We start from the raw sequence: 12421 nt of genomic DNA, 5'->3' as shown, positions 1-12421 counted from the left end.
GGCCGACTACCGGTTCTCCGGTACTCAGCGAGGTGCCTACGCAGCCCCGGAGTACCGATGACAATGCATTACCGGTGTCTTCAGTACCCGAGGTCGCAGGCTCCTCAGCCCCCATTCCTACTACAGATACCGACGCCACTCCTGGCGGGGAAACTCAGAATTTAGACAGGCCTGCCATTTCTCAAGGGGTCTTCAGGCCTTCCTCCTCTGTTAAAGCCTTCACTAAATCTAAAACAGCCATGAAAACCAAAAAAACAGGTTCCTCAGACACCCTCTCAAGGCACCATGCCTAAAAAACAGATGCTTAAAATGGCTGAGGATTTGATTACTCTTATCAGGGGTTCTCAACCCCCCTCTGACAAAAGGCCCAGATTAGAGGAAGACTACTCTTCCTCACATCAGGCTTCTATTTCCTCAGAACTATCTGAGGACCAGGATTGTGCCTATTCTCCATTCGAAGACTCTGATGCAGAGGAGTCTATTCCCTCAGTCTCCCCCCCTGAGGACTTCTCTTTTGGGGAAACCCTGCATACATTGAGGGAACACTTTCACTGGGAAGGCCAAGATTACTCGGATTCCAAGAAAAGGCTCAGGGAATTTCTTCTGCTCCCCCAGCGTAGGCATCTGTCTATCCCCCCTGTTTTAGATATATTGGATGATGTGTACACAGAAGCCAGCCTTAATCCTGATTCCTTGCCTCCAGCTCCTGTTAAACCAGACAGGTATTACCGGGTTCCTGATTCTCACCAGTTCCTATATAAAAGCCATACTGCTGACCCAGAAACTATTTCACAGGGTCCCAAGGGAATTAAGGCCTCTACTGCTAAAAACCCATTACCTTCGGAGAGAGATTCCAGATCTTTAGAAAGGTGGGGGAAAAAGGTGTACACCTCGGCCACTTTAACCATGAGGGCATTAAACTGTCAGTTCCATATGTTAAAGTATCAACAGTTTTTTATATCTCAGCTGAAAAGCAAGATGACACAACCAGAACAACCAGATTTAAAAGAGTTGCAGGAATTGTTGCATGGTGCAGAGCAAGTGGGTAAACATACCTTGCAGTGCGGTTTTGATGCTTTAGAGGCCTCATGTAGAGCTGTCTGTTGTACGTAGGCATGCTTGGCTCAAAGAGCAAACCTTACCAGATCATGTCAAAGCTAAATTATTAGATGCACGTCTTCAAAAAGATGTATTGTTTGGTGTTAAAGCAGAGGAGGTACTAAAGAAAATGGAGGAAAAAGCGAAATCGATGCAAACAGTGAAAGATTTCCTGCAGGTACAACCTCCACGTTTCAGCAGAAACTGGCCTTCAAAAAATTGGTCCTTTCCAGCCACGGACAGACCACAAAGGGGCAGATACAGGCGTCCAAGAGGTAGAGGGCAACCTCAAGGATCATTCAGAGCCAGGCAATGGCAAGCACCAACCCCAAGAGGTGGAGAAGATAGATCACAGTCTTTTAGAAAACAGACACAATGACTTCCCCCTACACCTGCCAAGCAAAGCTTTAATGGCAGCACCTTTGGGCAGAAAACTGACATTATTCTCAAAAAATTGGCATATTGTTACAAAAGACAAATGGATTCTGGACATTATAGACAGAGGCTACAGGTTCCACTTTCACACCCTTCCAAAAATGAGAGGCATGCCAAACCTGCCACAAAATCAAAGGGCAGAGGCACAAAAACAAATTTCAGCTCTCATGGACATGAAAGCAATTCAAGAGGTACCTGCAAAAGAACAAGGTCAAGGGTTTTATTCCAGACTATTCCTGGTACCAAGGAAAGACAAAGATTGGAGACCTATCTTAGACCTATCCATACTAAACACACCTTCAGGTGCCAAAATTCAAGATGCTTACATTACAGCAGCTTCTTCCCATGCTGGGCAAGGAGTCTTGGCTGGTAACATTGGACCTCAAGGAGCCATACCTGCATGTCCCCATCAGACAAGATTGCAGAAGATAACTCAGATTTCTTGCAGGTTCAACCCATTACCAATTCTCTGCATTGCCCTTTGGCTTATCTACTGCGCCCAGAGTGTTTACGAAATGCCTGGCATCAGTAATCGCCTTCTGCAGACTACAAGGGATACAAATCTACCCGTACCTGGACGACTGCCTGATCCAAGCGGACAGCAAGGACATACTACTGCAGCACCTGGCGTTTGTAATAAAACTGTTGAACTTCCTGGGATACACAGTCAACAAAAAGAAATCAAAACTAATACCCTCTCAACAAATAATTTTCCTGGGTGCCAGCTTGGATACAACCACCTAGATGGCCTACCTCACGCCAGACAAGCAAGGGCAACTGTCTCAATACTTCAGAAAAATTTCAACTTACACCAGGCTAACTGCAAGGAAAGTCCCGCAGGCTCTGCGATTCATGGCATCTTGCATCCTACTAATCCCATGTGCAAAGCTGCATATGAGGAAACTTCAGTGGTACCTAAAAAACTTATGGTCTCAACACAGCCACAGCTTGGAAGCGATTATACCACTCATTCCATGCCTTCAAAAGGAATTTATGTGGTGGGCTCAAGCTTGCCAAAGAAGCACAGGTCTTCCTTTCTGTGTACCTCAAGCAACTCAAATCATCACAACAGATGCCTCAGACTACGCCTGGGGAGCACACATGACAGGTCAGTGCATTCAGGGAAAATGGGCACGAAAAGAGAAGCTCCTTCACATCAACCAAAAGGAAATGCTAGCCATGCAAAAGGCTATTATGACCTTCAAAGACCTACTGCATCCAGGCCAGCTATTGATAAGGACAGACAACACCACAGTGATGTGGTACATAAACAAACAGGGGGGAACTCATTCATACCCCCTGTGCAGGCAAGCCATGACCCTTTGGAACACAGCACTGGAATTGAAAATTCAATTACAGGCACAATTCCTGCCAGGGAAGGAAAACACACTGGCAGACAACCTAAGCAGAAATATGACAGATCCACACGAATGGAAGTTGCATCCTCAAATTTTCACAAAGATAACTCGGGCATGGGGTCAGCCGGACGTAGATCTCTTTGCTACCCACAGGAATTGCCAGTTGAAAAAATTTTGTTCAAGGACCTATCATCCACAGGCCTGGAAAGTGGACGCACTTTCCTTCAATTGGACAACATTGACCGTCTATGCCTTCCCGCCTCTTCCTCTGCTGCCCAAAGTTCTATTAAAAGCCAGAGCAGAGAGGCCGAAAGTGATTCTCTTTGCTCCAGACTGGCCAAGGCAACACTGGTATTCGCTGCTGAAGAGCCTGACACATTCCCCACCATGGATCCTACATCTAGTCCCTCTTCTGTTGTCCCAGCACAGCTACAAAACTCTTCACAGCCATCTCAAAACTCTAAATCTAGCTGCATGGAGAATTCCTTGATTTCCCAACAGTTTCTCCTCTCCAAGGAGGTGCAAGATGTCATCTTGGAGGCCAGAAGACCTTCTACTAGAAAGGCCTACTCCGCCAAATGGAAACGATTTTGTGCCTGGAATCAAAAGAAGGGACAGAATCCTTGGGTAATAAATATACCTCAAATTTTACAGTACCTAGCTGAGATGTTAAGCAATGGACTTTCCTTCTCCTCCATCAAGATCCACGCTTCAGCCATTTCTGCACAATACAACACAGATCCTCCTTTATTCTCTCATCCTCTCTTAAGGCAGTTCGTCAGAGGGACAAAGAATATAAAACCCCCAAGGAAACTACCAGTCCCCTGCTTGGGACCTCAACTTCGTATTGGAAAAGCTGACCCTTCCTCCCTTCGAGCCAGCTTCTTCATCAGAGTTACAGTACTTGTCATGGAAAACAGCCTTTCTTCTGGCTATCACCTCAGCTCGCAGGGTTTCGGAGCTACAGGCCCTCATGGCTGTGCAACCATTCATCATTTTCCATCAGGACAGAGTTTCCTTACAAACCAACCCTACCTTTATGCCAAAGGTAGTATCCAGTGTAGCTTTAGATCAGACTATCCACTTGCATACCTTTTTTCCTAATCCACAAAACAAAGGGGAGGGACTACTACATTCCTTGCACATTCACAGACAACTTCGTTATTATTTGGACAGGACAAAGCCATTCAGGAAATCTGAGCAACTCTTTGTGTCCTATGCTGCAGGTGCTCAAGGAAAGGCTATTTCCAAACAGACAGTTTCAAAATGGATAGCCCACTGCATATGCTTTTGTTACTCATTTCATGGAAAAACTGTGCCTGCATGCATCAGATCCCACTCCACCAGAGCCACAGCTACCTCTGCAGCCTTCCTCAGGGGGGTCCCTACCAAGGATACTTTGGAAGCAGCCACCTGGAGTTCAGTGCACACTTTCTCCAAGCACTATCACCTCCCACTATACTCTAAATCTAGAGTGGGCTTTGCCACAGCAGTCCTGCAGGGCATCCTAGACCCTCCTAGTTCCACTTGGTGCCTACCACCCTTACTTAGCTTTGGGATTCTACCCATCTGTTATGACTGCAGCTGTATGCACGATGAACATAGTACAGTTTTGTACCTACCATAAATGTAGATGTTCGAGTGCTCATACAGCTGCAGTCCAGGTTTCCCTCCCTCCATCCCCTCTTAGGACAGGCATTATGACAAACACCTTTCATATAACCTTTTTGGGGTATTCTTTTATGGTGTATTTGCTTGCAACTACTGTTTTTGATTTATCAACATTGCATTTCTGCATAACATTGTTTGCCTTCCTTCTGGGGGCACCTGACATCTGGGGCAAGAAAAACTGAAGAAAATGGCGTCTGCTGCCTCTTTTATACCCCTGCCGCACTGACGTCAGGGAAGAAGTGACGACAACCGACGCTGGACCTAGACTTTGGAATTCGGCCGACCGAGGACCCGCCTGACGGCAGGATAACCTCATCTGTTATGACTGCAGCTGTATGAGCACTTGAACATCTACATTTATGGTAGGTACAAAACTGTACTTTCTAACAAACAACTTATTAAAGTCAGTACAGCCAAAAACTTAGCTGGAGAATCCCTGCTTGCTAACTACATCGGTAAAGTGTGGAATTCACTACCTTATGAAATATCCTCTAACCCAACCCTCTCTCAATTTAAACCAAAGTGAAAAAACTCTTACCAAACAAATGGCTATGTCCTTGTAATACCCCAGACTAAATAACTTATCTCTTAAGGTTGTTTGAGAAAACTGTAGGACTAGTCACTAAGTCTAATTTAGATCTGTCAGTACGAACTATCTTGGATGACCCTTAATATACATTTTCTTAAAATGTTGTAAACGTGCAAACTACATAATCTAAGTGTAACACTACTCCACTAGCGAATCTCTTCTACAAACCAACACTGTGAGTATCTTCATCTGTCATCCCATTTCTATTCTTGCCTAGTTATGTGTAAATTATACATTTTATTTATTTTTATTTAACATTTGTTTACTGGGAAAATCCAGTTTGGAACTAAACCAGTTTTCAGTGGAGGCCCGGTGAGAAACACTCCAGCCGCATGTCTTTGTAAAACTGTACTGTACTTTACTGTATAAAATGTTTTTTCTTGTATAAATGCTGTTCTGTACAAATGTTGTAGATTACTGTTTTGTTCATGTGGAGCTTTTCTCCCCATGCCTCAGCTAAAAACAGACATGTGCAGTCGGACTATCCTGGCAAACAAATGTAAAATAAATAATAATAAAATATAAATAAATAAAATAAGAGTAGAAGCCAGAGTAGCTCTAACTGCAGAAAATATCATCAAACAGATTACTGTGGTTCAGCCACATGTACAGAAAAGAAGGCTTTGATTTAATCAGTGCTCAACATTATGACTACCTAGAATTGTTTTTTTGGGCTAGGCTTCTAGATACTATAACCATATGCTAAAACTAAGGTGCACTTTTTATTTAATAATAAAAGTAATAAATGGCTTTCTGAAAGTGTAGTAGAAAGTTGGAATTTTGGAATTTCCTCCCAAGAAATTTTAGGAGTAGCAAGCCCCCCCCCCCCCCCCGTGTGTGTTCTTCACGTGACTTCCCTATGTGCACCCCATCAGTTTCTTTGTTTCTGCAAGGTTGAGACCCAGAAATCTCCAATATGAGCAGAAACACTCTCCCTTTTCCATTTGTGGGCCTGATGAGCCCACTGTTATTCCTGGAAGTGAGAGTCTAGCTGTGAAGCAGTTTACTGGTTCTATGGAGGATTCCACCCCATCCTTCCTAATGCTTACCCTGAGTTGTGGGTAGCTACCTAAGTAGGGAATGATGTGCATACTCCCATCCACAACATCCCCAGCTCAGTAGTCCAAACCTTGTCTGGTCTCTTACATGAACCCTCCCATTGCTTTCCCAGTGTTGAATCACTAATGTGATGGTCAAAATTGCATCAATTGTGCAAGGCATTCCTCTCCTGTAAGGATGTCCCAACACCCATGCCATTAACTGAATACTGCATCCAAGTTGATTAATTGGGCATACTGTAAAATGTTGGAGTGGTGGCCGCAGGTGAACCCTTTTCAGCAACATGTTAATCGACTGCAAGCTTGAGCTCCACTTTTCCTCCCATAATGCTCTCCTTCCCTTTCTTGATCTCCTTGCTCCTTTTTCAAGCAATAACTTAATCTCTTCTGTTTGAGTGACTTACAGTTCTTTTTCTCAAGTATGTTTTTTTCGCAAATGAGTCACTCTGAATCCTATTATAGTATAATGTAGTTCAACAGTTTTATTACAATTTGTACTAGAGTTCATTGTTTAAAATTTTCTTTCTTAATGTATTTACTTCCCTGTCCTGTCAAACTCTTCCTACTTCTCGTCAGATTTTCTTTCCTCCCTTTCCTACTCAAATAATACAGAGTTTACTAAATTTAGGATGATTTGAAGTTAATGACTTTACACTTGCTAAGGTAGACGACACTTCCCCTGAAGAAGACTCTATTTGGACGGGCTCCCCTATAGAGGACATCTCATTTAGTGAAACCCTTTTAAAAATGAGAGACCACTTGAAGTAGGACAGCACTCAAATGTCAGATGTCCAAAGAAGAGACTACAACCTCCAGGTGGAAACCCCCTGCCATTCAGGTATCCCACCGGTTATTCCTGCCTTTTTGGATGCTGTGTCCCTACACCTTGATTCTCAGCCTTCGTCCCCTAAGAAGCCGGACAGATACTATGAAGTCCCTCATGACAGCAGCTTCCTCTTTAAGGCCACTGGTCATCTCTGTAGCCTGAGACGAGCCTTTGAGGTCCCTTCCTTCCACCTCTCTCCAACCCTCTGATAAAAGAGATTGGAAGGAAAATATAGCAGCTACCCTGGCCTTTCAGGGCTTTTAACTGCCAAGCTTGTATGATCAAGTATTCCCCAGAACTCATGTCACAACTGTCTAAAATTGTTCCTGACATGCCTGTCTCAGAAAACAAGGCCTTGGCCTCTTCCCGATTGCTGCATCCTCCCAGGTGGCCTGACACTCAAAGAGCAGCTATGATGCTGTTGAGGCTGTCTCCAGGACTGCAGCCTCAGTGTTGAGAAGATTTGCATGGTTAAGGTTTCAACCCCTCCCTGAGGACATCAAGGCGAAGCTTATGGATGCTTCCCTTGACAGTTTTTCTTTATTTGGTAAGGCTTTAGCTGATCTCTTCAAATCAATGCAGGAAAAAAGCAGAGTTAAAAGAACTCAAACACATCCTCTAGTCCCAAAGATCCATAGGAACTACACATCCAAACAGGTATTTGTCTGCAGGCAAACATGGCCGTACCAATCCAAGTCATCTAAGTGGAGCAACAAACCTCATTACTCGGCTCCCCCTCTTCCCATCCAACTAAGCAGCCTTTCCTTGACAGAGCAAGTTCTTTCTGACTCTTCAGGACTCCCTTGCTCTAACACTCTTTCTGTATGCCTATACCTATCTCTTCCAGCCTGGGATTCCATCACACATGATACCTGGGTTTTGTACATTATAAAACATGGGTATTTCATGGTATGGCCCACTGCGCATCCATTTATGGGTATCTCTCAACCACCAGCAAAACAGGTACCATTCTTTTCCCCAAGTATTGGCAGACCTGCTAGAACAGGAAGCCATACAACCAGTGCCCACACCCCAAAAAGGAACAGGCTTCTACTCTCGCATGTTCTTGTACCTATAAAGGAAGGCTCCTGTAGACCCATCCTAGATCTTTCCTTTCTTAACACCTTCCTAAAGATGCCCTCCTTCAAAATGCTCACCCTTCAGACCTCATTTCTTCTGATCCTTCCACAGGCCTTTCTGGCATCCATAGACATCAAAGATGCCTAACTGCATATTCACATTCATCCCACACTCAGGAAATTTCTCAATTTCTCTGTGGCATCCTGGCACTTATAGTTCTCTGTCTTGCCTTTTGGTCTTTCTAAAGCCCCAAGAGTTTACACAAATTTAACTCCAGCAGTTGCATTCTACAGACTCCCAAGACTTTCACATTTTCTCTTAATTGGACAACCTTCTGTTCAAGGCATACACCCCAGAGAAACTGCCGAGGAACCTTCACTCAGCCATTGTCATCCTCCAGCAACTAATATTCACTGTCAACTTCAAAAAATCTACCCTTACTCCATCCCAACACCATGTATTTCTGGGGTGCAGATTCCAAACAGACAGAATAATAGTGTCCCTTCCACCTCAAAAGGCTCTGTCAGACCTTTTCTGACCTCCTTCCCCTGCACTTCTTGCCAGCAAGGCAGGTTTCTCAGAATCCTTGGACTGATGGCTTCCACCATACCTATGCTGCCTCTGGCAAGACTCCATACTAGGAAGTTTGTGATTCCTGAAATCAGTGTGGACACAGCATACCCACTCTGGAATTTCACATCCCTGTTCCTGTCTTGTTTAAAGGAGCTTCTATGGTGGATGCAGCAAATGTTCCTCAACCCAGGAATACCCATCCACCCATTGCCTCCAACTCAAGACCTGTACACAGATGCTTCAGATATAGGCTGGGGGAATGCGTTGGGTGCACACTCTGCAAGGTTAGTGGTCACTCTGTCAGTTAAAGGATCACATAAATGTAAGAGATGTAAGTATTGATCCTAGCCCTTCAGACTTTTCAGCCCCATCTCAACCCAGGTCAGCTGAGGATGTACAAAGACAACATGACTGTTCTCTGGTATGTGAACCTTCCAGTCAGAAATATGTGGCAGACTCACCTCAGCAGATTCACAACACAGGCCCACAAATGGATGCTTCATAGAGTTGTGTTTCTGGACATAGCCCACCAGTGGGGTATTCCTCAAATAGAATTGTTTGCCTCCACTCTGAACAGACAACTTAAAAAAATTTTATATCAAGGAACCTCACCCCCTGGTAACGAAAGTGGATGCCCTACCAGTATCCTGGAGTGAGAAGTTTCTATATGCATTCCATCCCATTCTGAAGATTCAGCAGGAGAAACCAAAAATCGTGATGGTGACTCCCTGTTGGCCAAGACAGCATTGGTTCCTCCTTCTCTTGCACCTAGCCAAGGGCAGTCATCACAAGTTAACTTCACAGAGTGGACATGCACAACACAAGGGCTTCCTTATTCAGCCACACTTGGCGACTCTGCAACTGGCGCTGTGGGTGATAGAGCCATGATACCGTTTACACATCTTTTCTCAGAGGATATGCTTAAAGTCCTGCAGGAATCCAGGAAACCCAATATCAGGAAATCTTGCCTCTCCAAATGGAAGAGATTTTCTTGTATAGTGCCTCCTTAGGATGCCTGTGGCGCCCCTCCTTGGGACCTAAACTTTAGGCTAGAAAGACTGACCCTCGCACCATTTGAACCAGCTTCCTCTAGCTCCTTAAAACACTGCACCTAGAAAACTGTCATGCTGCTAGCCATAACTTCTGCCAGAAGCATCTCTGAGTACCAGGCTCCTATGGCCCCTTCCTTTATACCTTCAACAAATACAGGGTCGGTCTTTGCACCAACCCCACCTTTATGCCCAAATTAGTTAATGAACTGCCCTTAAACCAGGCTGTACACTTAGCAACATTTTTCCCTTCTCCCCAAAACACAGATTTTTCTCACTCTTGATGTGCATAGCCAACTCAGATTTTAACTTCACAAAACAAAATCCACTAGGAATTCAGACCATCTGTTTCGTTCCACCGCAGGGCTCTGGGACTTCCTGTGTCGAAACAAACCATTTTAACTGGATTTCCAAAACCATTGTCTTCTGCTCTGCCTACCATGGGAAATGGTCAAAGCTCGCTCTACCATAGCAGTGGCCTCCTCTGGTGAACTTCTCAAAGGACCAGACAGCAACTCTATTCTAGAAACAGCTACATGGACCTCTGTTCACAACTTTACCAAACATTACAAATTGGATTCCATCTCCAGATCTAGGGCTTGGTTTGCCAGATCCATTCTTCATGGCTTCCTGGAAATTTTTTCAGCTAACTCCACCTTCCTCTTTGCATAAGTTTTGGTATTCTCCCTCATGTAAAGAAAACTGCAACAGATGTATAAAAGGACATGGAATAGTTGTATATCTCCTTCTCTTCTCTTCTCTGTTGCAGTATTCTGCCCCACCCCTGCTTCCCCACTTCTCATGGTTCTTGGATGTATTGACTTTCTATTCCTTGGACACACACTCCTCCTGGGACTTCAGTTCTGTGGATGGTTGTGTGCTTGCATCACATTTATAGTCTATATCCAATAGCTGCTTATGTCAGATGTACCATACACCTTACAGTAGTAAAAGACTTTGGTGTACTGGCGTACGTTGGGTTGCCTGGGCAGGCAACTCCCTTTTGTAAATAATGCTGTTAGGTAAGTTCTTACACAGCTACATTCTTTCCTGGACCTAAAAATGTAGGAGAAAGGATAACTCCATACCTTGGATGTCCACTGACAACTCTAGTGCTATCTTGTTAGAACCAAGTCTTTCAGAAATACAGATCAATTAATTTCTCATGAAGGTAAGAAGGGGCAACCCATGTCGAAATAGCCTATTTTCAAATGGTTGTCTAAGGCTACTACCTTTTGTTATAATTACCACAACAAAACTATTCCAGACAAGGTCAAGGCTCACTATACCAGGGCCATGGCTTTATCTGTGGCATTTTGGAAAGGGTTGGACTCAAGTATTCTAGACACAGTACCTTGGTCCTCTATGCATAGTTTTACAAAGCACCATAAGGTTAATTCCTTCTCTAGATTCAGGCTTTGCTAGGACCATTCTACAGGCACTCCTGGATTCTTCTGCTTAGAACTTCTACTTAAAACTTCCAAAATTTGTAAGCTATGGTAATCTAGTCATATAGCTAAGGCTACTGCAGCAGCGCAGCAGTGATTGTACAAACATTTCTGTTAGGATAAATTTATTTTCACAACTTTTTTTTTTTTTTTCATAGTTGAGTCTTCATCACTGTACAGCAGAGCTAGGTGAAAACAGTCTTGTTCTTGAAAAGATTGGATAGAACAAATTACATAGAAACTTTTTGGCAGATACTGATTTGATATACTCCCTGCTAAATGGTTGCATAGCATTAGCAGCAATATAAAAATATATATAACTTAACCTGCCTCCTGAAGTAGCTTGCAGGAGGATGTCTGTATCTGCAGAAGTTCAAGCCTTTATTTTATTAAGCTGATCGCTGTTAGGATAATTTTTCAGGTACCTTGCAGCAGGGAGATTCTCGCATTTACTTTATGGTTGTAAACATCTGGAACAGTCTACATGCTTGTCAGACATAATTCATATGTGTACCATGAACATGTGGAGTTTAATTAAACCAAGTATACTCAGCATCACATCAAGAATAATTTTTCATTTATGCATTTCTTTGCTGCTCTCTTTATTTTTATTTTTTTAATTTGTGTAATGTTAATGTTGCTGCACATTCCATTAATAGCATTTTACATGTATTATAGATTCACTTGTGCAGAACCAAAGTGACATCCCGTGCCTGTCCATTTTATAATAATGTTGAAGGTAAGAAAACATTTTTGTGTAATGTTTGTTTTTGTGGAAAGTGGTCTCACTGGTGAGTGTAGAACTCACTTAGAAAATAAGCCTTGTATATTGTGTGTTAGAGGGAGGTTCATTGTGTTGGTTATGTGAAGTACAGCATGAATGATATATGTGGAACATTGTAATAAGTATCAGTCTGATATGAAATGCCTGGGGCTGATATTGTGGGACAGAGTACAGTGGAGAATCTCCTACCCTGTTGTAGTGTCATAGTTGCTCCTTGTCTAATCTTCTGTACTTAGGAACATGTAAAATATGAAGTCCCATTTAGTCTGACAGCATGGAGGGTAAGGCTATAAGCCGTTAAACTCTGTACCACAGGAAGTATATTGGTTCCCTCAGTTTTTATTTATCTACTGAGTAACACGAAAATAATTTAATGTTGCATTGGTTTTGAGCTCAAAAAGTTAATGGTCTCCTGAACTGAAAGCGGAATAACTAACGTTGAAACTAGAACT

The 12421-nt window shown here is 43.4% G+C and overlaps 1 protein-coding gene across 1 annotated transcript in view; it reads left to right on the top strand.

Moving 5' to 3' along the window:
* Window positions 1-12421, top strand: part of RTEL1 (regulator of telomere elongation helicase 1) — a gene marked incomplete in the record, with an annotated part of 4697248 nt that overhangs the window by 51606 nt on the left and 4633221 nt on the right. The window contains 1 exon segment of the mRNA XM_044056976.1: window positions 11864-11924. Within this exon segment, the coding sequence (XP_043912911.1) occupies window positions 11864-11924 (61 nt within the window).

This window comes from Protopterus annectens, chromosome 14.part0 (genome assembly GCF_019279795.1).
Source record: "Protopterus annectens isolate FY-2018-M chromosome 14.part0, PAN1.0, whole genome shotgun sequence".
In the NCBI taxonomy this organism is placed as follows: domain Eukaryota; kingdom Metazoa; phylum Chordata; order Ceratodontiformes; family Protopteridae; genus Protopterus; species Protopterus annectens.
The sequence above is the reverse complement of the archived record's forward strand: the minus strand, read 5'-3'. Positions and strand labels throughout refer to the sequence as shown.